Raw genomic sequence first — 27,548 nt, 5'->3', positions numbered from 1 at the left:
CCAAAAGAAGGGAAGGGAAACTCTGGGCTCAGTCATCTTCCTCCTCTTCGACTTCTATGGGCTCTAAGAGGACGTTGTGCTTGAAGCAGCTTTGGAGGTAGTTCACCACTGTCCGCTGGAAGTGCTGGATGCTGCGCGGCTCTCTCAGGACGTGGCCCTCGTCAGGATACAGCTGCAGCGAGTAGTTGGCTTCCACCTTTACCAGTCGGCTCAGGAGCTCAGCGCTGTGCTGGAAGTGTACCCTCGCTTTGGCAAATAGATAAACAAACATATAAACACGAGAAACACGAGTAGTAAAAATGTAACACTAAAACAGAATAATATATAAAAAATGATAAAACGCTTACCATCTGCAGTTCCATGTAATATAAGAAAGTTCTCATCTTTCAGCTTGTTAACCTCCTCCAGTAAAGAGGCAGTCTGAAAAGATAAACCATCGCAATGTGAGTTGTTTATAAGCTATCACTACCTGGCTAAAAGTAAAGCAGTCTGCAATAAATCCCACCTTCATAAAGGTTTAATGTTCCGTTTTTACTGAAACTGTTTCAGTGAACTTTATGGTCCTTTTGGAGGCTGTTGTGGTGCAGTTCAATTGTACTGTGTCATATACCGAGAGGTGTTTACATTATTAAGTCTATACTGGGGTGGACAAAATATTAGACAACAAAAATGAGAATGTTATACCCATCATGAAGCTAGAATTCATTGCAGGGCTGTTGTAGAGTGCATTAGTTTTAGGTAGTTTGTGGTAAATCCACAACCATGATCATTGTTAACTTGTTAAAACCTTTAAGCATTGGCTTCAGAGCCTCACCGAGTAAATGTGCTCCTCCTTTGCTGGAAGGCCTAAATATCTCTCTGAGAATGCAGCACCTGAAAACAGTGGAATAACTTTCACTGTAATGAATGAACTGTGTGTCTGGGTTTAATCACAATTTCCATGACCTCATTGTACAAATAGTCAATGACATGATCTCAACTCACTATAAAGCCGAAAGTCAGTTATCGGTGCCACAGCCGCTGTGCACTGGAAGAGCTTATCTGTTGCAGCTAACATCTTGAGAGTCAAGTAACCACCAAATGCCTGTAGGTAGAAACAGAAAAGTGCTACAACACACAAAGCATGCTACAGCCTTGTAGAAAGAGTTATTTGGAGCAAGGGAAATGCCAAATTTAGAAAGTACTGTAACCTTGCCATAAAGGGCCATCCGACGATCATCAATATAAGGCAGCTGCATCAACAACCTGTAGGAACATCATGAAAGCCTGTTAGCTTCATATACTCTAACATATATCCGTCATATGGCTTCATGTTGTTGATTATAAGTGTACTGACTCCACAACATCCAGATGATCTTTGACTTTAAGTGAGCCAAGTTTGCGTGGATCCACCGCGATGGTCTTCTGTCCACGTCCGACCCCACTCCTGCCGTCCACCCAGGCCAAGGCCACATTGTGTGAGCTGGAGAGGACCTGAGGCCAGTCGAGGGCAAATTCCTCCGTCACTGACTGACTGCCGGGGAGGCCATCTCTGAGCAACAAGACGAACAGGATCAGCTAGTATGGTGACAGGTGTTCTGCTTGTAATGGTAAAGTAAAGGCTAGGGATCATAGGTTGCAAAGCAGGTGACATCAAATAGCCCTCAGCGGTCAATGACACTTACACAATGATGAGTAGAGGGTGCAGGTTGGCCTCATAACCCTGAGGTAGAGATAATTTCAGGTGCAGATCTGAGAAGGGCAAACAGGTTGAACAAGGTCAAATTTCTGTTTACACCAGAATAACTGGAAGCATTTCGAGCTTCGCTTGAACCTCTGAGAAGACAAACTTAATCTGAAGAAAAACACAAACAAACAAACACAACTGCACTCTGAAGGAACACTTGGTGCTTGCCCTTGAGGGCATGACTCACACTAATAAGCTAATCACCAAACAGAATAAATTACTGCTTTGTTAATTTCGCCCATGTGGTGATTAGCCTGGAGGGGACTATATTTGTCCCATCCAGACTGAAATACTAGGAGCAAGTGCTCAATTGTCACCGCTGAATTTGTCTGACTACTTAATTGTTTGAGAAAATGCATTAAAAGGAATATGTAAGCAATCACATATTCCTGGCTGTATTTGTGTAACCTTTAGCCCAGAATATCTAACCACAGCCCTCTTGATTAGAGAGCAGACTGATTGATTAGGAAGGTGGGAGCAAAAACAAAAAAATATAGTCAATATTTTTCTTGATGTACCGTAGTTGTCAGCTGGAAGTGTCCTGAACAGCGTCTCAGGAAGCCTCTTATTCTCCAGGGCTTTAGACAGAGCGCTGTTATCCTCCAAGACAACATATCCTACAAGAGATAAAACACCAGTGTGTCATTTTTTAATCCTGAACATCAAGATAGACACAGTAATCCATCAAATCCTGATAGTGTTTGGGGAAATGGTTTTAACTGAGAGTCACAGACAGAGGGCAGTGTTCACAAACAGGACATTAAAGAATCTACATTGTGGTATGCTTGTATATAGCGCCCTCCTCAGGCTGTCATGGGAAACTGTTAACAGCCTGTGTGTGTTTTTGTGTATCTCTCTCTGTGTGTGTGATTGCATCATTAGTCAGACAAGCAGATGTAACACTCACTGGAGGGGTCCTTTGTACTGTGAAGTGTCACTTTAGGGATTCCCGGGCCTGGGGAATTTTTCAAAAGACAACATTGTAAAAAAAAAAAAAAAAACAACTGTCAGAGCTGCTTGAAGCTTTCACATTACATTCAAATGTGTGTCTTATTCACCAAGGCAGTAGAGGGTAAAGTGGGTTTGGTTGGGGCTGAATTCAGCTTTAAAGAAGCCACATCCATCGATGAGACTACAGGAGATGCACTGGCGCTGAAACACTCCATCCAGGTCCACACTTAGAAATAAGAGAAGAGGGTTATTGACACACAAAAGAGGAATTGGATAGTCTAAAGCGGTTTGATTTGCTCCAGGAGAAGGGCGATTGATTGCTAAGATATTAAGCAAAAGTCAGTGTCAAGAGACAAACTAGTTGGGCCAGCTGACTTCTCAGAAACAAATGGGCTTAGACATAAAAGCCATTACACTGATTGCTCTGTTAGGCGGTGCCCAGTCTCTACATGTCCCTCTACACAAAGCTGCTTACAAATTTCATACTGGATTTATCACACAGGCAATTTTTACAAGCCAAATTCCCTCCTCCATAATACCAATCTATCTCCTGAAGCCAAAGAACATATGAAACCCGCAGAGCTGATGAGGAAATAGGCAAGTGTGTTTCTCACAGAGAGGTCGGACCATAAGTCTCAGTGACTCAGGCCTCAGCAGGACGGAGAATTCGCCTTGTCGTCTGAATTATAAATGTGTAAATTCAGCTGTTGGCCTGGAGCATTTATGGCACACAAGAATAAAAGGTTCACACATAAACAAATGAGTGTGGGGTCTTTTTAGTTATAATAGCAGCATGGATGGAAATATCTGTGTGGTTTGGTTCAGGCTGAAATATCTCAGTGGTTCTTTAATTGAATTGCCATAAAATTTTCCTTGAAAGACATTCAAGGAGCCAAGAGGGTGATGCCGAATGACTTCACCATTTGATGCCACCATGTATCCCAATAACTTTGGTGAACCCCAGACTTTTCCTCTAGCACCATGACAAGAGTCACACTTGTGGTTTTGAGAGAAATGTCTCAACATTTATTGGATGAGTCAGATCATTTTGATACAGGCAGGCATACGAATACAGCCAACATAACAAATACAAACACTTCAATCAGTCATGTGATGACAGTTAAAGGTTGAATATGTACAATATTTATTAAAAGCTATATTTTTAAAAAAATAATACCGCCACGGGGCGTTTTGAGGGGTACATAATGAAAGTATTGCTTTTCCATAAAAAAAAAAATTTAGTCTGAATTAATATTTTTAAATTTTTTTGACGGATTCGACAATGACGTTCTGACACGTTCTGTGTACATTGTACCAGCCATTTAGCGGCCGGAATTGCGGGTTGCCAGGGTTGTCTGTTGTTCCGGTGCAGCTACTGTAGGCTGGCACTGGGTGAAATGGAGTTGTAAACAAACACGGCCGTGTTGGACTTACTAAAACCAGCGTTTTTTGCTCTCAAGTACAACTTTTCATCACAAAACTTCGAAGGTAAGACAGAATATCTGTTAGTCGCTGTAAATAAGCGGTTGTTTACCTTTGTATGCTGCTGGTTCACTGAGTTTTTAGTGCAATAATAGTGGTACTGTTGAACTCGCCAGGGTCTTAGCTTTCATATGAGATGCTATTTGTTTGTGTACCATGAAGTATCAAAACGGTAGCAATAGAAATGTGGAGAGTGGGTTGACTTTCTGACGCTATTCGGATTTTGATATTTGATCATTAACCTCTTAACGCACGCTGTTCCGTTCACGGGACGGGACGGATGTTAGGAGGTAGCCACATGTTCTTCTGAATGTTTTAAACACCAACCCGTACATTGTTGGAAAGCTTAGATTGTTCTGATTCATTCAAGACCACTCACGACTTATATGGTTGCTCACAGCCGTAATAGTATTAGCGATTAGCTTGGCTAGCCACTCAGCTAAGTGAGAAAAGCTATAATATCTACATACCTTCAAAGTCTTCCCTTTATCCACAACGATCATCTTATGACACAGGACTTTATGTACAGCTCGCCAAGTATCCATTCTTGTGAAATATGAAATCCGTTTCCATAAAACCGGAATATTTTCCTCAATATGTCCATGTATTTAGTCCAACACGTAATGTAATAACCCAAATAACAAACCATATACGGTCCGTTTACGTCATTTCCTGACCTGCGCGTCCATCTCAGAGTACACGTGACTAGATGTTTACGACCGTGAGCCTCTTCTGCTTCTGACGACACCACACACAAGCCAATCGGTGTTTAGGATTAGGCAGTACATGCAGAGACATTGCTGCTACTCCCACTGGCGTGTTACAATGTAATGTACATCGGTGGTTTCAAGCAAGTCAGTTATAGCAAATAGCGAGGGTATGTTTCTTCCTGTTTTCAAAATAAAAGCACCAACTCTATCGTTATGGTTTTCTTAATAATAAAAGGCAACGGGTGTTCTATTTTGTGAAAATGACCGGAAGTGCATTACTCGCTACGGCTAACTTGAGTGGCTCCGAATTCGCAGGAACAAAACTTTAAGCAGATGTTATTTGGACAAATTAGCGTCACATTGTGAATCTAAAGGGCTACTTTCTCGCCTAAAAAGGTTAGACATGTGGATAAAGTGGTATATTTACAGAATTAGAGCTAAAATAAAATCCGGCACCCGACCTGGCAACCCGACTGCTGGAATTACTTTTTGGTTGTTGCGACTACGATCTCGAGACATTAGATCGCATTGTTCTGCTCATTCTACATATTCTACCTTTAATCTCTACTCAGTAGCTCTGTATGACTAATGGACCACTAATTGATCTTCTAATTACATATGCAAATAACATTCAGTTTATATCAAAATAGTGTAATAATGACACACATCTAATACAATATTAGACAAAGATGTGTATATATCTTCATGCATATACTGTACATAATCCAGTGTATGCACTTATTACATCCTCATATTATTGGCACTTACTGTACACTTAGTTTACAATCACAATTTGACCTGTGTTGTTGCCCATACATATATATACTGTATACACTATTTTATTCTTATTTATTGTCTCTCTCTTTATATAAAAATATTATGTTTCTTCTTTTTGTTTAGCTGTATATCCTCAGTGTGTATATCCTTCAAGACATTGTGTCTGAGTGCATTGAGAGTCATTAGAAAGCTGAATTCTTTGTTGTTGCGTGTACTCATATTTGGCCAATAAAGCTGATTGTTTTTGTGATTAATGTCCCTTTCAGAGTGAAATATAATAACTTGCCTTCACTTTTTCCCTACCACCACATGTGGGCCATTTTTAAAAATCTGATGTAAGACAAAACACTTTGATAATAAATGGCATTCCCAAAATACTCAGCTTGAGTCTTAAAACTCAATAAATAAGAAAACAGAAGTCTAAGTATAAGTAACAATAATGCTAGTATTGTATCTGTTTATAATATTGTATAGAATCAGTATGTGGTCAAGGTTAGGGTGTTTCTCACAGGAAAAAGTATGCTTACCTGTAGAGGTGTCTACTTTGTCTGGACTCTTCTGTGCTCAGGAAATATCTGTTGATGAGAAAAAGGAACCACAGACACAGCGAGTTATTTCTCACTATTCGAAAACCGCAGATCACCTTTGGGCATCTTTACTTCATCATAATTATTCTGGTTATCAATTATTCATGACAAGAATCAATTTGCACATATTTACATATTTCAGTTTGTTGATAAATTCAGGGTATCCCATTTCATTTCAAGAGCACCGTTTGTGATGTTGGATTAAATCATTTGAACAGTGTTTGCTGCTTTGTTCTTGTTGTATACTGATTGTTTTTTTTTTTTTAAATCTTGTGATTTATATTATGATGTGTGCTGCTGCCTTTTTGGCCACGTCTCCCTTGTGAAAGAGTTTCTTGATCTCAATGGGCTTCATATCTGATTTAAAGGTTAAATTAAAATGTACGATATTGATATACATTCCTCTGACTACTTCTTTGTTAATGTACAGATAGTCATTTTGAAGAGACATGTTTGGAGGCAGAGTGATGTCTGGCACTGAAGATAACTGGATAGATCTTTGATTGACTGTTTTTTCTGTGACACTGAGGTCAATGTGATCATGAGGCGTTTCTGCCCCCGGCGGGATAAAGACTGATTTAAGCAATAATGTGCTCTGGTCAAATGTAAGTAATCCTTTGTTTCCTTCAAACGCCAGTGTATTGCCACAAGCAAAGAGAGATTAAAGCACATTTCTTTTACCAGGTTCACCAAGATCAATTCTACTGTACTGTATTGGTTTTTAAATTAAGTGTACAGTCCCCTGAATCCGAACAAATGAAGGAATTTTCTCCCCGGCAGCTGACACATCTAGAATTCGCTCGAAAGCTTAGAGCAGGAAATGATCATTTTAATGATGGCCACTATTCTGCTCTTGCTTCTTATCACTTGTACTTGTACATTCATAGTAAGGAGCTGTGAGCCGATAAAGACGAGAGGCGATAAAGGATGATTCAACCCCGCTCCACACACACACTGCAGCTCTCACGCACATCTTTCCAGCCTTCTCGTCTAGGGCGCAGAGCAAGGTGACGTCCCAGATCCCCGATGTCAAGAAGCGAGGGGGAACAGAAGGGATGGCAGGCTGTGTTACAGAGAGAAACAGAGATGAATGTGGGAGCAGGGAGATATACAGAATAAAAATAGGTGCAGTGATACAGTGAGTACATGTCAGAGGATGGGAAGAAAATGAAGAAAAGGTTAATAAACCAAATGAAGACACAGATGGCTGGAGAGCGAGACCAGAAAAGTACTTTTTATCTTTATTTATTAATCTAGTTCATTCTGACGTTGGGTGAACTGAGTGGGCCGATAGGTGTGGGACTCAAACAACTTAATTCTTCGGTGAGAAAGAAAAAAAAGGAACAGATGTAATTTCCTCCCTCATAGTTTATGTTTATATTGAAAAAAAAACAACAACATTATTCTTCTTCTTAATTTTCCTTGTGGGGATGAATTATTAAATTGAAATGAACTGAATTGCTTCAAAAGAGTAAAGGGCAAACAACCATGGAAGTATTAATGAGAGAAATGACTCCTAAGATAAAATGGTGTTTCAGTAATTGTTTGCATAAATAGGGAGAAAATAAATTCAAACAAATTGCTTCGACAGTGAAGGAGGAGGAGGAGGAGGAGAGAAAAGGGCTCTGTGCTGCAGAGATCTGCAATCACACTCTATTTAATGTGACCTCCCGTTGAAATGTTAACGACCAATTTTGTCAGATATTATTCAATGGTGACATGAGGGATTAAAAGTTAACTACCCCCCAAACTGACCTGGGCTGAAAGACCAGCGATGTGGTGAAACTCTCCACGAGCTCCCTGTTTTGCTGGCAGGATCGTATAAAACATAGAGCCGTCTGCCGAAAACAACGGCACGTCCTGTTGAGCCGAAGGAAAGAATCGAGTCAAGAGACATAAAGCAGACTGCTGACTTACAGTAGAAGTTATAAATAATGATAAATAACTTAAGCAGTGTGTACCTGCCGCTGGTTTTGCATTATATCCATGGCCATTTTGTGTTTCTGTGCATTTCAAATCACACAAAACAGACACATTTATTCATCACAGCATTTTGAAACTCACTCTAAAGCTGATTTTTAACAGCACTGCATAAATAAAACGTATGTTTATCAAGTATTAAACACAGCATTAATAAGTAATTGGCAACGAGTAAACTGAAATCTGTGTGGATTTACAGAAAGAGAGCAAGAAACAAAATACTGCAGTACATCACTGAAAATTCTTCTCATGCAGCAAATGACCTTAAATATTAATCCAGCCAGTAGAGATTTGAGAGCTTAAGGAAATCAATCCTAACTCTCAACACTGTGTAAAAGAAGAAAAAATTCTATTAACGCCGTCCAGTGTAGCCGAGGTGCTTCAGATTACTAATGTGGAACGACGGATGACCGCTCACCTCTGAGCATGCCCCTGTGGTGGCCTCGCACACGCAGAGCACTGATTGGTTCTGGGCGCGGTTCAGCCATCGAACCGCGAGGCGGGTGCTGCTGATCCAAGTCACCATGGAGATGTAGCTGTCTCTGAAGAGGTGATGCAGAAAATACACATACACACACACACAAGAATTGGGAAAGAGTGATGCAAAAGAATGGAGAGAGAGAAAAAAGAAGAAGATTTGAGGAGGGGAGAGAAACCTGGATATGAGAGATCATCTTTGACAGGTATCATCTAAAGTTTTAAAGGTTTATTCTGTTTTTACATTCACAAAGATGTGGACTACCTGGCCCTGAGGGAGTCAGGAGGCAACATCTCCAGAGTGTGAGCTGGACCATACAGATTCACCACAAACAGACTGACTGATGGGATGCTTGAGCCAGCCTGTGAGCACACAAAAAAAAATCAATATACTCATGATGAACTAAATAAATAAACTCATGAATAATGTTATGTGTTAGTTTTGTAAATCAAGCAAGCCTTGAGATCTAAATGTGTGTCGGTTGGTTCTTCCACCACTCTGATCCTGACTGAAATATCTCAACAACTATTAGATGAACTGGCATAAAGTTTGGTTCAGACATTCATGGTTCTCAAACGATGAATCCTAATGATTTTGGTGATCCTCTGACTTTTCCCTCTAGAGCCACCATACCATTGAAGAAAGATCATTAAAAGTGTATCTGAAGCTAGTTTGATGTTTCAACAGTGTGAGTTAAATAAATCAAGTGCATATTTTTTCAATTCCCTCGTGGTGTTTGCTTGGTCAGTGAATTCTGTTAAGCTGAAGTATAAGGATTACAGCAAAAAGGAGGAATTTGGTTTAAAAAAAAAGACAATACTTTGAAATATATCCTTAATTTGACTAATTTGGATGGCTGAAGTTTCGTAATAGCTTCAGGTACATTTTGAAAAACAGATTTGCAGCTTATTAGGAAGAGATCTTCTAATGGTCAGCATGAACAGGAGGAATGATTACAGCAAGAAAATGTGCTTTAATGTTCATTTGAGCCCCTGACTGTTTGTTTTAAGAAATATGATCCTTTAAGCTGTACCCCAAATCCATAATACACACTTATTCTATACAGCATGTACCACTATGACTAATAGTACTTATGATCATATACAGTTTTAACAGTTAATATGCACATGTCAACATATTTTATCATTTATATTAACATTAAATTACATAAAACTTAATGTGTGGGATGTTGGCTGTCAATCAAATTGTGACTTTCAAATGTCACTGCCAATTAAACTTCAGAAATAGAAATAAAAACACTTGGAACTGTTTCACCTCCACCCACAGTTTATCTTAATTTTGTCCAAATATTGTGCATCAAGAGCAACACCCACAAATCCACCATATTTAGTATGCATTCTGTCTGCTTTGAGTCTATTGAATATTGTCAGTGTCAACACACTAAATACTGAAAACCTGCTTGGAATCAGTGAGTGTGTTTACATGCACAGTAGTATCCTGGTTATGATCAGGTTTTTAACTCCTTACATACTGTTCATATTCTGCACCGCTGCAGTATGTTCTGGGTCAGTTATGACTTGCTCTAAGAATCCCCTCAAAAAAAGTGTCAATACCAAATTTTGTACCACAGATCTGTTTAGAAAGCATCAATAGTCGATCTGACTGTTCAATAAATGGGTGATTAAACTCTGATTAATGTTTCAGAGACCAGAGAGAGTTTTTTTAGGTTTTACACCACTCATTTTTGGAGAAAAAACACCTTTTACCTAAGACATGAAAATATAACATAGCAATAAATATTTAAAATGTATCTGACTGATCATCATTGCTACATCATAAAAATAAATCCTCATAACTACTATCTTATAAAAACTATTAACTATTCATTTAACAAAAAGCCATGTCAATAGATACAGGTCAAATTTGTAGCACCTATACAAAAGTATAACATTTTAAAATATTTTCATTTGTATGCATTTTGGGCCACTTTAGGAAAATTTCAGGGTCATAATCAACATTTTGGGTGTTTTTACAGCTGTCAAAGGTCAAATTGGGTCAAATTGGGTCAAACAGTATGTAAGGGTTAAATGAGCACATTCAGAAACCTCATCTTGATTTCGAGAAATGTGGACATGCTACTTGTAGAACTCTAATGATCAAAACCAGGAAACTCATGTGCATGTAATCGCATTGAGTATGGAGTATGGATTTGGGATGTTAGTTTTATTTGAGTTAGTTTTCACCTTGGGGTAGGGGAAGAACACGTTGGAGGGGTAGAGACCACCTAAGAAGTGCGGTATTTCCATCACAGGTGTGACAGAGTTGTTGATGGTGAGGTACGCCAGCCGTGCCCCGTCCATCGACCACCAGTGTGCAACATATGTCAAGAGCACCTCCTCTGTTTTAAAAGACAGAAAAAGTTTTAAAATTAAATGTACACAATTTGTGTTTCATGATTATTGCTGGCAGATTTTCACAACTCTTTTTGTGAAGCTGGACTAAATCCTACCCTCATAAGTCCAGTCAGTGAGCCCGTTGACCACATTCTGCTCCTGGTCAGCGGTGGTGAGACGCAGGGGTTTGCTGGTCACGCTCGGCTTGTAATAGATATCTCCGTCAAACACATAAACCTGGCAGAGGGAGCACACACACACACACACAGCGCCAATCCATTATCAAAGACAGTTCAGTTGCAGGCCTCATCGATGGCTGTGTGAATCCAGCGTCGGACGCCATCCAAGAGCAAATGAATCATTAGCCAACACACGTGGGTGAGAGCCAATACAATCTGTACTTGCCAGCTAATATGCTGCAGATGAACACCAACATAGCAGCAGACGCCAAGTACGAGAGATGGAAGGTAGATGATTTTTATTATCAGTGTAAAACAAACCCATTATTTCGAAGCAGTCTCTGCAATAACCTCCCAGCTGGACTTTTATCTCATAATGACAAAGACACAGCACCATTGATGTTATCATTATGAAAATCTCATCAAAAGGAGGTTAGACAGACTGCTTTTTTATGGACTGGAAGAGTCTACTTATCAATAACAGGTTATTTAATGCAGTTGACAAACAGAAACGGTTTGATCAGGTGAACAAGGAAGCGCCTAGCTTACCAGTTGGTTCCCCTGAGGCCCCCAAGAGGCATATTGTAGCACTGCCTTCTCAATGTCCGGTGGGTTAAGCTCCAACAGATCCCTGGAACACACACACAGCTCAGACATAAGCCCTCCATTAGAGACAAGCGTACTATTTAAAGCCCTCTGAGGTCCATCCATGCCTTGGCCTTGAGCTTTGGTTGAGAGAGAGAGAGAGAGATTGCACTGTGAGGACAAGAGAGCAAGATGCAAAGAAGAGGGAAGACCAAACAGAAAACGGGGTTGATTCATGCAAGAGTGCAACATTTCTTTGCCCATATTTTTAGCCACACTTTTTCACTTCTTCAGGACAGGCAGACATTTCTCCTCCAAGGCATACTCAGGCAATGATCAATTTTGTAGGTTGCTCTTGAAATCCTTTACGGGGAACCATTCCTCAGAAGTTCCAGGGGATCATCCAAATAGCTATCACAGAGTTTCATCACTGATTTAATGCTGTATATGAATCTCAGGCAGTGAAATCTGAAGTACAGTACAAACCTCACGCTGGGAAATGGAGCCTGGAACGATCACTGACGAATGAATGCATGTCTGACAGAAACACGAGGCTCTGATTGGATGAGACACACTTGAAATAAGTTTTTTTTTTTTTCAATCCTCAGGTCTGCTTGCATTGGTAACGCTCATGCCCAGTGCAGCCCATGCATTAGCATTCATGATTCCACCTACCCATTAGCCACATTGTAGATAGCATAGGAGGCTGTGAAGGACTGAGAGAACACCTGAAAGAGGTAGAGGATATCATGCATACAGGTGCGCTACACTTAAGATGACAACACACACATTTTAGTGCTCACACATGCTCATACGTACACATGTATAAATAAGGTCAAATGAAAGTGAAACAAAGGTTATGAAGGACGCTGCTGAGGCCAATCTTACACGTGAGCGATAAGCAACGGGAGGCAGTGTTTGCATTTTCTAGGTTTTTTTCTATAATCACTGCAAAGCACTGCATCAAGTGGCTTATTGCTGTTATAAAAGGGTAGCAACACAGGATAAAGATAGAAAATTAGAAAGAAAAAGGTTCAACAAACTTCAAATAATTTTGTTGATAGTGGTTTTATATGCAATAATTTAGTGTTTTTCTTTGATTTTAAAAAAACAGCCTCTTACTGTAAGTATCTGTGGTCATTTTCAGTCCATCAAGTGTTTCAACATTGCTTTGATTGCTTCTGAACTTACTAGACTTGATTTATATCAGAGCACTGGCAGCAATTTCATACATATTACATCATTACTGAGATCACATCTGAATAATAAAAAAAATGGATCACTGGGACTCTTCTTAAGCCTCAGTAGAAGAGACAACGAGATACGAGATTGGAAAGGAACGTATAAAAACTAAGACAGACATTCCTATTAAATAGCATCATTACAGCTAATACCCTTCCCATTGACATCTATTGTGGTTGGCAAGTCTGCCTCAACACTGACACAAGCATCAGCAGCTCGATGAATAATTAAATTAACACACTGAAGACGACTAAAGACCCGAATCAATGAATGTGTATGTGTGTGTGTGTGTGTGTATTAACCACAATTGATCAAAGCATTACCTGATGAATTCTGCGTAATATATTGATTTAGACCATTCTTTTCTTCTACAAGCAAAGAGTTGGAAACAGACTATTTGCCCAGTGGCCTCTGAAAGCCTGAGCCTCGGAGAAAACCAGTCCCTAAAGAAATTAAATGTCACATCCTCTATATAGCACACTTAGCAGTGAAATTGGATTTCTCTCTGTGTTGTTTGTCTGTTGTTGGAAAATGCATTGGTGGAGTGACGCAGGGTTAAAGCTGCAGGGATAAAGAAGGGGAAATAAATTCTAAGGCTATCTAAATGAAATTGAAATCTGATTGCAGTGTAAAGTCTGAGCATGAGGGGAATGCGGTGTACAGGGAAACAGCTACATTACAACAGCCTATAAGAGTAAGATCAGGAAGGGGAAGGAATGGATTGACCAAACACTGAAGGGAAAAGTGTCAGAGGGTGATGGAGAGAAAGAAACAAAGACAGGAAGGGAGGAGAGGATGCAGAGAGGGTAGAGGCACTGGCTGACAGCCAGAGTTGACATATCCTGACTTTCAAAGAGACGATCACTCTTCGGGACCAAAGGGGGCAGCATTGCCATAAGCACCATGTTCGATCAGCTGTTTATGATTTGTTAAGGAACGCAACGATTCTGCTCGTGATTTAACATCATGAAGCCGGCGGCAGAGACTGTACGTTATTGTGTGTCTGTGTGATAAACAGTCAGAGAGAGGCAGAGTGAATTCTAATGTGGCTGCCAGTAGCATGTCATAAATCCTCCACATCGCTCTGCTTGTCATCCCCATTTACTATCTCGCCCGTTCCCCAATCCATACTGCCAAAATGGGGGGTTGGGGTGGCCACAACACATAGATGAAACACTCAGAAGATAGCGTGGGATAAATTGACAATGGGAATTATGTGCGCCTGCTGTTCATTGATTACAGTTCTGTGTTCAATACTTTATTTCCCATCACACTGGTCACCAAGCTCCTCACTGTGGGGTCTGAAGCTTCCTGATTGACAGACCCCAGGTGGTGAAGGTTGTGTCATGGGTGATCTGCTCTATTCTGCTGATTGCATAGCCACACACAGCTCCAAAATCAATGTTCCAACCTATCTAGAAGAGGTGGAGATCCTGTCATCATAGTATAAGGACTATCATTTTGACCTGAATGTCTACAAGACCAAGGAGATAGTGGTAGACTTCACTAGGGAGAAATCTCGAAAGTGGAGAAAGTGAGCAGCTACAAATATCTTGGAGTTGAGCTGATATTGTCTACACACATCATCACCTGCTGAATAAGTCAAGGCAGTGCTTTTATCACTTTAGACAGCTGAGGAAATTCAAGATCTCCACAGTGCTGCAGAAATCCTCGTACACTGCCACAGTAGGCTTTATACTCTTTGGAAGCATCTCCGCCTAGTACAACAGCAATCGCAACTCTCAGGATAGGAATATCCTTCACGGAGTGATCCGATGTGCCCAACGCATCAGTGGGACAGCACTTCCTTGCCTCCGGGACATTTACACTAGGCAGTGCATGTCCGGGGCAAACTGGATCATTAAGGACACTCACCACCCCAATCACAAACTGTTTCAGTGGCTGCCCTCTGGCAAGCCTCTCCTCTCCATCATGGCCACACAGACCACCAACACTTATAACCTACACAACACACATCCTGCACTGTTTCCTACACACTGCTGATTGTTTATAACTTGCTATTTATCTTACTTATTTTATTTTGCACCTTATTTTTTATTATGTACATATATATTATGTGATATTCCATTAATTTCCCCCTGCATATAGCTTTATATTGTTATTACATTCAGTTACTTTTCCCTGTATGTAGCGTTATATTTATGTTTTTAATATTCATGCTGCTATATAAGCTTTATGTTGGCTATTTGCACAGTTGTTGCAGTTTCATTTCACTGCTGTTGAACATCTACAACTACGCATGTGACAGATAAATCTTTTGACTCTTGAGTAACAAAGGAAACATATAGTGATTACAACACCCTTCGCCTGAGCACAGATATTGTCTAGTGTGCGCAGCAAGACAAACGATACAGAGACGGCAGTATCCTTCCCTCTCAACATTGTTCCTGCCTCACAAGCATTTCTTAGCAGCCCCACAATGCGCTGCCTTTGATAAGAGCACCCATCAGCATTTGCTGCAGAGTGGAGACACGACTCTCTTGGCATTTTATTTGTCCCTAAACTGCGCTGTCTTGACAGGCACTGGTCGGTTTGCCTGAGCTCATCAATCCCACAAGCCTCCATCTCCTTTAAACTTTCTGGCCATGACTCTTTTAAAAAAATATGTAGGTCTCCCCTTTCTCCTTTTCTCCTCTTGCACACACACACACATACACACACACACGCACACACGCTCGCACGCACGCTCGCACGCACGCTCGCACGCACGCACAAACCTGCTTAATTTACACAGGCTTTGAGAAAAGACATTTTCTTGTAGGGAATCTGCTTTCTGTTGTTCCTATGTGACCAAATCCCTAAGTCACTTCTATGTATACCCTCTATCAAAATCCATTTATTTTCACCCACCAGGCACAAAAACCTCCCTAAAGCCTCCAGAGCTAATACAAAATCCTGAGAAGCCTTTTAACTTTACTCACAGCCTGTTCATCCATTTCTCTCCACTGCAGCACTTTTCTTTAGCATCTCTGTCATTCTTTGATAGCCGTTCTGATTGATTTCAACTGGGCAGTGTATTTGGGCAAATGGTACATATCCCATTTTTCTCCCTCCCATTCCTCCATTGCAAGTGGCTTTCCCTGCTGCTCACTCTGTTTTTCTCTCTGGTTCTCTGCCACTCTCAGCAGCTCCTCTTCCGAACAGCAAAGCTGGTGCCTGGTGCAAACTGCTTCAGTCAGCACAAATCCCTCAAGAGATAGACAGAATAAAGTGAGTGAGAGCGAAGAAGATGAAGCAGGAGAGAGAAGGAGGGAGCTAGAATCAGGGGGTGGGGGGAAAGGAGAAATAGCCCCCACATACAAAATGACAACCAAGCTCACACACTTATACATTTCTAAGTATTCACATGATTCAAGGTGGCATGCTGACTGTCACTGATTTCGTTGAGTGTGTGTACACGCTGAGCATACTGATGAGAATAGACAATGCCCAGAGATATCAAAGGAAGTATGCTAATGAAATGGCATAAATAAACCAAAGCTGCCCATAAATTGGGCAAAGGTGTGAGCCCTTTCTGTACTGAGATATCTGAAAACTGATGGAATGTATGTAAAACACTCAATAATTCAGTTAGAGTGGATCCAATGTCTGTGTGACGAATGTTGTAACACAGCAACAGGCTCATTCCCCCCACACACACAGACATATATGACACGCAGTGATTAAAGCAGAAGCAGATCTTTAAAGAAAAAACCCTGAGAGGGAGAAGATAGGCTACTGAGCGAATGAGAGCACGAGAGAGCCAAACAACAGTAAAAATCTGTTTTCAGATTTTTAATAAAAATGCAAGGAAAATGTGCTGAGGGCTTTCATTTCCTTCCTAATTCAGTTTTCTTCCCTCGACGATTACTTGCACATTACACAACTTGCCTGCCCTTTGAGGAAAGAGTCAACTATTTATTAACGGTGCGGGTATTTGCAGAGTGTGACGGTTGGTGGGGGGTTGGAATGGGGCTACATGGTGCTAAAGTAAAGTGAAAGGATCTATGTGTTGTGTGTAACGCTAACGCTCATCTGAAACCACCTGCAGTTACAATTCTCGTCAGCTTCTCATTAAAATTCCCTAGCAGGGCGATTTCATTACCGCCACTCCAACTTTACCTCTTCTCGTCTCCTTGATCTCCCCTTCCCCCCATTTCCACCATCTACTTCACACTGATCACTCACTATAAGCTTTCCTCAACCCCCCTGCACCTTCTTCCTTCAACCAGTTTAAATATTCAAGTCCCCATATGTTATCCCAGCCATTTGGCTTGCTGCTTTACAGAGCCAAGGACTGCTGCAGTAGCAAAATCAGCACACAGACACACACACAGACACACACACACAGACACACACATAGACACACACACACACACACACACACACACGCACAAACACCCCGCCCACCCCTTCTCTTCAACCTCCTCCTTCATGTTCACACTCCTTCTCGCTGTTGTTTCTTGTGGGGCTCTGATTAAGATGCATGTCACTGTTGTTCCACAGTCACTAGTGGCCTGCCAGACATGCAGCGGTTTGTCATGAATAACAGCTTGTCTTTGATATTAGAGGATAATTTATGGACCTGAATGTTCCCTGAAGGTAAAAGTCTTGAAGGTGTTTTCTGGAATAAATCTGAGTCAACTAGGCATTCAGTAAAAACTTACCGGTCTGATGTTGTACGACAAGAGGACAAACCTCTTGTCTGCTGACACCTGGAATTTAGTAGAAGTCAGGTCCTGTAGGGTAAAAAGAGCAACATTAGTTAATCAATCATTTGCTGTATTGTGGGGGAAATGTGTTATGGTGACGGTCCTCTTTATCTAATCATAAGGTCTTTATATCCTTTGCTGATTACTTGTCAGATTGTGCTGATCTGAGCTGTGGAGTTCCCCAAGGGTCAATCTTGGGTTTACTGTTATTCGCTATGCTGATGATATCCAGCTTTGTATGTGAAACCTGGGGAACTTTCAAATCTGACCATGTGAGGAGAGGAGTACTCATATTAGACCCTTTTTTAGACATTGAAAATGGAGCATCGCTGGCTTCATCAATTTGTTGAAGTGATGTTTTGTTTTGTCATGTTCCCAACAGCTTTATTCAGACAAGAGTTGCTGAAACCTTAATTAATGGCCGTTGTGAACATGGCGATGAGGAATGATCACCCTCATTTCTCACAGTAAATCTTTTCTGGCATCAATTTCATCATTTAGTTTCTGCCTTTAAAAAATAAAAATCCCAACTGTGTACAAGCATTGAATGACAGGAAGGGAAGTTGAGACCTATAATCATGTTTTTCTGGATATCCATGTAATGATCCCTGTAATTGACATGAATGAAAATTAAAAACTGAGTCAGATTATTACTGAGGCTGTACAAAGGCTTTTCAACCTATTTTGTCACAATCACACTGCATGGGGAAAAACGAGACACACATGTAAGGTACGTGCTGTGTTTAAAGTATTATGGGAATGTTATTAGATTCATGCTACTAAGATTGTCATCTTTAAACTCTTACGTATTGAGTTGCCATGAAGTTAGGTGTAAAGTGGCAGTTTAGTTTCCTGCAGGTCACAGTAGACCTCTCTCTTTGCCCTAAATCAAACCTTTAAAACTTTACAACAGCACTCAAAGTTGGTTTCTAGAAACCTAGAGGTCCTTTTCAGTCAGTTATTCTGGCCTGTTACTTTCAACTAAGACACAAACTAACAGCGCTGTCAGATGTACAATAATTACTGTATTTGTACGATAATTTTACCCTTTCTATGATGCAAGATCAATAATGCTAAAAGTCCCATAATGTACAATAATTTGATCATTTTGTGACACTTAGTATTAGTTATAATCAGTTTTAACTATCTCATTTTAATTCATTTCCCCACACAGACAGGATACTAAAATATGGATCCCATATTTATGTTCATTAGCTCTTCTCACATGATGTCTTTCCAGACAATCCCGCTTGTTGAGATGATGAATATGATTCACGAGCACGGCTGGCATTCATTTGAGGAGGGTTTGCACAAGAGATAGCTTACTGATGCATACATGTGAGAGAAGTAAAGTAAACTGAGCACTGAATCAGACCAATGGAGTTACATACACATGGAGCAGCCTGTTTGAAGATTGCACAGCTGTAGGCTATGTGGAACCTGAGCTGATATGGTAATCATGTTATTTATTTAATTTCCATATAGATGCTGAAAAGACTTGTGATGTTATAATTGAATACTATAGCCTTCAGTTTATTTAACAGCTTTGCTTTAATTTTTAATGTTGGGACATTTTTATTTGATTCCTGCAAGACTGTGCATCATATAACAACATCAGCAATTCTTTATTTTTCTTAAACAGCGTGGCTACATTTGTAATGTGGCAATGAGTACATGTTTTTGTTAATTTTCCTCAAAATACAATAATATTAAGACTCTGGGTGCAACACTTATGCAATTCCCATCTGACAACGCTCCAAACTAAACCCCTTCTTGTCTTTCCACCAGCTTGAATGCATCCTCCATTATTTTGTCTCCTCACGTCTTTAATATTTGTATTCTTGTTTAATCCACGAGGCTGCAGCATGATTACAATTAGTTTGAAACTCTGCTGCAGTATTACTAACTAAAACTCCCCAGTGTCCCCATATTAACCCCTGATGGTTTCACTACACTGGCTAAAAGTCAGGACTGAATTCAAAATCCATCTAAATTATTAACGCTTCCTTGCCCTGGTTTGTTCTTTTTCTTTAACATTATTTGTTTGTCTATGATTGAACTATTTATTCATATCATCTTTTTTTTTATGCCTGTAAAGCACGTCCAAACCCTTGTTTTTTAAAAAGTGCTACTGTGTTTTGTTTGTGCACTGTGAATTCTAATCTCGTATGTTGACACTATATTTAGCTAAAATTGCCTCAGCAATTCATTTATGTAGAGAAATCCAACGGTTGGTGTTCACACAAGAAAATATCTTTTTCTGGAACTAACAAGAGCACCAGAGATGACACGCCATATCACAACAGCGCGGAGAGACTTCTTCTCAACCTGACAACACAACCCTGCTTTAAGCTTCATGGCAATGACCCATATAAGTCTGTCAGTGTCGTGCAGAGGCGGTGTTCAAAATGATGCCCTTGCTTGGGAAATTCTCTTTGAAGGCACATGTTGGGGGCTCACAGAGCAACCGGATTGGGGGTGAAATGAGCCAATATTGTCACTCAGCCAAATCTTTTTTTGTCTCAACTGTGGGATGTGAACCAGTGGGGTTATACAGCCACTGACTGTCTCTCAATCTGGGAGCATTAGTCTATTGGCCGGTCAATTTGTCCAGCTGTCTGTGGGCATAAGCCAATCAATGCTGAAATCTGTCCTTTGTCCTCATAAGCTGTGTGGCTACAACTCACCAGGGAGCTGTTGTCCAGCAGGGTAGTGGTGAGGTTGTTGTTGAGGCTGAATGACAGGACGTGTCCCTCTCGGGTACGGAGAGCCACTTCGTGTTCTGACAGGGTTAAGACAGTTCAGGGAAGAGGGTCCTGTGTTATTAGAGTGACGACATAAATCCACAGAGGCAGCGACGGTGGCTTTGTTTGCAAACTGTTGGCTCACTTTCAGACTACATCATTAAAGTGGTTTTAAACTGTCGTGAGCACTTTGTCAGTCAGGAGTCTTACCATTCAACCATGTCGCGCAGTGGTCATGAACTTTGAAATCTTCACTCTCCAAATCCTCCATGGTGAGATGAGAGCGGAGTAACAAGTGAGATTCATCTTCAAAAGGTAAACAGACAGAGTTAGTTAGTTAGCATCAGAAAGTCTCTCTTGTTTACAGAAAAGTCAATTCTGAGAGTGTTTGCAGACTGAGAGGCTTTTTTTTCTGCTTCAGTCTTGGATTAAGTTCTTGTATTTTCTTTGCAACGTGACTGTTGATACCTTTATGCATTATGCCTCCTGCTAATCTTCACATTAGCTTAATGGATACGGCTGGTGATTCACTGTATTTTTCCTCTAATGTGCAGAGCCAAACCAACAATTAAAAACACATCAATGAGCCACACCGTTGCATTGGGTGACATGTTTTCGCCCTGAAGAGTTGGGAAGGGCATGTATATTTGTTTAGAAATGTATCTGTGCTTCTTGACTTTGTACTACATTGTAAATTCCTCAAAGAACTTTAGTACCTAATCAAAATGCACAGTGGCATCTGCCTTCCATGGAGCTACTCTCCGGCAATTGAAGACATCACCGCTGTGTTATTAGCCTCTTGAAACTTTTCGAAACAAACACATGCCCAAAACTCTTGAAGGAGCCTGTCACCCAGTGCAGCGGTGTGTCTCATTGTGTTTTTATTCGTTTTTTGGACAACAATGGAGGTCTAGGGCATGGAGGAATGCAGTGTATTAGGCTTTTGAATACACTTGTAAGTAGATCAGTCTGTTGTTGTTTTGGCTCTGCACATGAGATTTGCTGACCATAACAAAAATGTGGAAAAAATGTAATAGCCATATCCCTTAACTGTACTTTAGTCTTCCACTCAGCTCTTCACAACCTTTTCCTCACGTCTTTTTCCACATTCTTACCAGGCGTGAGAAGGATGACGGAGAGAATGACCAAAGACATGACGCCCAGGATCACCACCATGGCAATTCCTATGCCCTTCCAGTTCCGCGGAGGACCGTCTGAACTCCCCAGGTCCTGACATGGAAAGCACACACATACACACACACACACATACACAAACACACTGTGATGAATGCGAGCACGGCTGAGGAGGGGGAGGACATTAGTGCTGCTTCATTTCCACAGTCTCACAGAAATTTCTCCCCGACAGGCACATCAGTACAGCGAGCCTCAGGGGAATTGAGACCAGTCTTCAGCTTCACAGAGATATCGCTGAATTACCCAAATTTTCCATATGAGAACTGCATTAAATTGTCGTATATGAGAAATTAGACTATAATTGCGGCAGCAATTTTGCCTGCACCATAATTTCTCCTCACCATCGCCTCATTTCACCTGTTACATGACTGATGGGACATGTGGTACTGCTATAATATGGAGGGTGGAGTGGGAAAAATGTTTGTGAAATGTGTTGTGTCTGAAAATATAGAGTACTTTAAAAGAAAAAGAAAGCTAGTTCGTCTGCAAAGAAGTGATTTAGTGCATTAAGATTAATTCAACAGCTTTGGATGAAGTCGTTAACGAGGCGATAAAAAAAAGGAGAAAAACAGCAAAACTTGAAGTTTAGATTCAAGTCCTTGTGTACCCTCTGGATGCGATCAGGGGGAACTCATGGGTTGAGGCAGCATCAGTATTAGTCACAATTAAATACAATTGCGTGCTGTTCCCAGACTGCGCTCCACTCCCTCATAATGAGAACCTGGCACAGCTGGAGCCGCGTGCCTGCTGGAGTGTGAGAGTTCAATCACAGAGCAGCCATAAAACTCAGCCTTCCTCATGGCTGGTCACCCCTTTAGTTTTGGCCCTCACAGCCTCCCCTGTCCCACTCACCTCCCTCCAGGCCTTTGGGAGGCGGGCAGCGGAAGGAGGGCATCTATGCGGTTCACTGGTCAACAGATTGCTGCTCCTCTGTGCTCCCTGGGTGATACCAGTTGTCCCTGAATCTGTGTTATTGGCCCCACTCCCCTTAATACTTCCACCTGCACTTCTTCTTCTCTGCACACATAAACATACGTTTCTTTATCTCCCTTGACCACCTGGTACTTTTGGTGTATTAAAGTGCTAAAAAAAACTGACAATGTACTTACATAACTCGAGTCAAAATGTCTTAAAAACCAATTTCAGAAAAGTGAAATATGCTGAATTCTCCAAGATAAGAGGTCATTGCAGTTGAACAAGAATCAGTGGTATTTCTCTACTTCCTTTATGGGTCCATATGTCATCTATTCATTGTAGAGTAAAATCCTTGATACTTTTTTTTTCACAAAATTCATTTCAGAAGTCTCATTGTAAGGACTTAACTTTATTTATTTTTTAGATGAATGGAGGACGTACAGTATGAAGTCTGCTTTATCTAGACAAGCAGCCAGCACAGGACTCCTGCCAAGGTCTCATCTTTAATAGATCTCCTTGGCTTCAGTATCATAACATGTTCAAATTAAAAACCACTACCAGTTGCACCTGCAGGGACAACCTTTAAGTGATGTTTGAACCTTTGGTGCAGGACAGAGCAGGGTGATTGATGTCCAAGCCGCTGTATCTACTGGCCTTTCTAGCACCGGCCTGTTTTATCTTATTCTCTATCCCCCTCAGCACACAATCTCTCTGAGAACCACCATTATCCTTCTATCAGAAATGAAACCTACGATAGTCTATGGGAGCTTTGGGAGTATGAAGTCAATACTGAATCATACTGCAACTTCAGCACTTTCTGTATGACTGAATTTTGCATTGAACCTCCTTAACAAAGCAATGCTGTATAAAAATTAGCATTAATAGCGGTGGTTGCGTGTCATGGTTACATGTCATTTTAACATATTATAAAGAATTACACAGCAATTCCAAGATCTCATAGCAGAAAATGACACTTTAAATTAAATTCCTCTACGTGACTGATTCCACCACATTGTGTTTTCATTTCCAAGTCCTCCCTCTAATTACTCTGTGCAACGTGAGAGCTGGAACATCCTCCTAATGTAATGCACAGCTCCTATCATTCCCTTGAGCCCAGACATTAGAGCACACTTCCAATTAAGGTTGCACCGTTGTTAAGACAGACAAGAAGAATCACACATTTGGGTGAAAGGAGTTTTGTCACACTTGTAAATGAGGTGCTGATGCGCTGAGCACAATCCGGCAAAGCTGCTGATGACAACTGGCTGCTGGTCACAATGCACGGGGGAATGTAATGTAGTCCAAACTGCTGGCACAGGTGAACAGATGATGAGCTGAGCAGGGTGACGGACCGGACTTATCTCACTCAGCACACTGATGGACAAGCAAATATTTCCCCGAGCAGGATTTCTGCTGATGAAAAATGAATTACACGTAGACCTTTCTCAGAGAGCCATCTATTTTATTCAGGCGGCATGATCCCTCGGGAGTTGGAGCGGGCGCCCAGATGAGGTGTCAGTCAAACACCAAAGAGTGCCAGAATGCAAATCAAAAGGTCTTTATGTTTATGGATAACTTTCCTGAAGGAATCCCCTTGAGATGGTATTTTGGCCAAGCATGCAAAAACTACATTAGAGAATAGAGAGACTTTACTTTACACTAACAGAGCTCAGGGATTTTCAGTCAACCAAAGGAGAGAATCGATACGGTGTACAGTTATACAACGTCCAGAGGGAAACAATTAATAGAGGGGATACAGCCGTAAAGGAGACTTTTAGATAGGCGGCCTCTGCTGAGCACATCTGTGTCGCAAAGTGTGACACATCCATGTGGAATACTACGACCTATTCTGACCTTTCTGCTAGTTCAACTTAAAAATCACACTTAGCAGGCTGGTACTGTTTATTAAACTCTGCACATATTCCAGCTAACTGGCAGCTTCTTTTTTTTCTGAGAGTACACAAAATCAAACAATTCCAATTGTATTGATTGAAATTGCAGCATGAGAGAGCAAAGCACACCAAACACGTTTACTCAATCTGCGCGGCATGCACCACAACTAGGTTGCAGAATCCAGGCGATGCTAAGAATTCATAAATTAGGCTCAGGAGACCTCCTTAACTCCATCTTCTGTGTCTTTGAGGCGCAGAGAATCCAACAATAAATCACATGCAAGGGGAATGAGGGAACCAATGTTTGTGGATACCGCTTGTGTATTTACATACCTCTAGACCCCACTTTAACATCAGGCAATGGTATTTATTGCATACCTGACATTGGCAGAGGCATCAAAAATATAACCACCACAATAAAAAAGGAGGTGTGTGAGGAGGTCTATTGGGAGACACATTCAGCCCTCAATATACTCTATATGCACCTGATTTAAATGATTCATTGTAATTGCTCACAAGGGAAAGCTGTAGATTAGCAAGGTACCCACGTATGTATTACCTTGTCAATATCTCTCACTGCCTCATTTGGAATGAAGGTCATCATTAGAGCAGGCTGTAACTTTAGCGTGTCTGGAATAAATGGTAACCAACCTGCTGAAGTAATGAGACACTACAGCTAGGTATTGATTCATATCGAGGCTATATTTCATCACATCCAGAGCTATAACTGTGACTGTGCTGCTACTCACTGCACACACCATTTCTCCCTTTTCTGGTATTTCTTATCTTTCAAAAAAAGCAGTCGGTGGTATAGACACCATATGGGACTAACTGGGCAGATTTTTTTTTTTTTTTTTTTTGGGGGGCCTCGAGGCTATTGCCAGACAATGCAGCACAAGCCTTAGTGGAAATAAAAGACATGCCGCTTTAGCCTCTACTGCTGCAAGGCTATACCCTGTCTTCTTCTTCTTTTCATGTTCACCATCACGCATAAGAAAATTACAGGAGAAAAGGGTCTTGTAAAAGGGAGAGCTTTTCCTCGGCACATCCAGCCACTCTACACAGTGGCTGCGTTCCTGCCTTAGGAAACAAGCAGTGACAGTAAAACACACGCGGGAGAGCAATGTGTGACATGATGTATAGTTAGAGTAAAATATGAGACAGGGAGCTGAGACTCTACTGAAATACTCTATCAGCAAATGATAACCTCCAGGTATGCACTACATGTGTGATATTGTCACATCATCAGTGTCAGGGATTAAAATGAAAACATGATTGCCTTTGAAAAAAATAATCAATCACAATTCTCAATTCAATTTTACTTTCTTAGATTTACTGGACCAGAACCAAAAGTTTTCTAGCATGAAATTGTGTCATTGTGTTATATCACAAGACATTTATGTGGACTCTGCAATGCACTTTGTCCACACTGATCATAATGTGTCTAATATTACAACTCATAAATATACAACGCAAGCAGCACCCAGATGTATATCTCATAAACCGTTGCATCTACTCAGCAGAGACACACAATGTAGCTTGCCTCATTAATTGCTTCACTGTGTAAAGCATATTGATTGGATACTGTGGCATGAGATGTTGCGACATTTGTAGGTAATGGATTGTCTGTATGCCTCACAGCCTTGTGTGGCCCTCTCAGGGAGATAACAGTGCTGCAGGATTATCACAAAGCTGCTTCAGAGAAGTTTCACCAAGATTTCATCACAAACTAACCCCATGGTTAGTGTGTCACTTCATGTCAAACATCACTTTGCTCAGCGTCATATTACATACCAATTAGACTTAATTTAACTAATAATCCTTACAAGTGTATCTGCTCTCTCACACAACACTTTCTTCACCAGGGCAACTGTGTACTAATGATCTCATGATTGAAACTCTTTCCCAAGAAGGCTGACAGTTTGATTAGATCTGTTAATTAGTCGACTTGGCAAGCTTTTAAATCGTTGCACTGCACTGTGCAGAAACACAAGCAACACAGAGCAATTTCTGGACATATGCATCCGATGCATCATAAAGAAGTTTTATACAAAGAAGGAGATTATGCATATTTGTTATGTGCAGGTGTTAGTCATGTACAGAAATCTAAGTGTAATGATATAACACTAGTATCAATATTATCTCAAAGAAATCTATACACCATTAAAAACTAATGATTGTGTAAAATCCACATACTGCTTAACAATGAATCTCAGTGATGTGCTCACAAGTTGGTTCTGACATATAAACAAATGTGAGCTGCCTCATAAATAAACCAGAGAAAGTCTCAGTCACACTGTATCCGACATGTATGCCACAATTGAACAGGAGAGCTGCATTAAATAATAATATACAGACTATTAAAGAGATTTGACTAAATGCAATGTGTGTTGTACTCAGTAAGGAGTGTGTGAGTGTGTGTGTGTGATCAGAAAACAGAAGATGTTGGTCTACAGTCTTTTGTTCATTGACAACACACCTACACAGCAGAGAGAGATAATCAATCATACAGTGCAGGCTGTAGTTTGGAGCCCCTTTGTGCGGGACCAAGCTGGAGGAGACAGTCTCCTGGGACAAATTCTTATGTGTGATTATCAGAGAAGATCAGCGTGTTATTGATGCAGATATGGTGCTATTAAAGTCTGCATGGGACAGAGAGAGAGAGACAACAGAGTGAGCAGGACCGGACGTCGAGTTACTACAGCAGCCTGCACCGCAGTGCACAGAGTCAAGCTTGTCCAGGAGATGGATATTGATGAAGAAAAGTCTGAGTGTGCCAAACAGCAAAAAAAAAAAAAAAATACTAATCGATGGTTATTGCATGCAGTGTGACCATGCATGAGGAATTCCCCACTGCACACCAGAGGATCTCCCCTCCATCTCTCTCCCACACACATATACACACGCACACTTATCTGCGCTGAATCTGAGGAAGTGAGGATAAAACAATAATAATGACAACAACAAAAAACTCCCCCCCCAAAAAAACACAAACACATACCAGGTCCGTGGTCATGTTTTGTTGAGTTGTGGCAATCAT

At 40.9% G+C, this 27,548-nt stretch overlaps 1 protein-coding gene across 1 annotated transcript; it reads right to left on the bottom strand.

The window, feature by feature from the left end:
- Positions 1 to 28: 28 nt before the first annotated feature.
- LOC128357060 (inactive dipeptidyl peptidase 10) lies at positions 29 to 27,548 on the bottom strand. The gene is made up of 26 exons (XM_053317293.1): positions 27,510 to 27,548; positions 25,160 to 25,162; positions 21,623 to 21,737; positions 20,718 to 20,813; positions 20,451 to 20,545; positions 17,719 to 17,790; positions 12,485 to 12,537; positions 11,774 to 11,855; positions 11,162 to 11,282; positions 10,896 to 11,050; positions 8,956 to 9,053; positions 8,632 to 8,755; positions 8,195 to 8,236; positions 7,989 to 8,093; positions 7,205 to 7,296; positions 6,174 to 6,221; positions 2,785 to 2,903; positions 2,634 to 2,681; positions 2,245 to 2,343; positions 1,665 to 1,731; positions 1,337 to 1,531; positions 1,191 to 1,245; positions 985 to 1,084; positions 815 to 873; positions 348 to 420; positions 29 to 246 (listed from the first exon to the last, which is right to left on the bottom strand). Exons 1-26 carry the CDS (start codon positions 27,546 to 27,548, stop codon positions 29 to 31), a joined length of 2,373 nt encoding a protein of 790 aa, XP_053173268.1.

Source organism: Scomber japonicus, chromosome 4, assembly GCF_027409825.1.
Source record: "Scomber japonicus isolate fScoJap1 chromosome 4, fScoJap1.pri, whole genome shotgun sequence".
NCBI lineage: Eukaryota > Metazoa > Chordata > Actinopteri > Scombriformes > Scombridae > Scomber > Scomber japonicus.
This window is presented reverse-complemented; position numbering and strand designations above follow the sequence as displayed.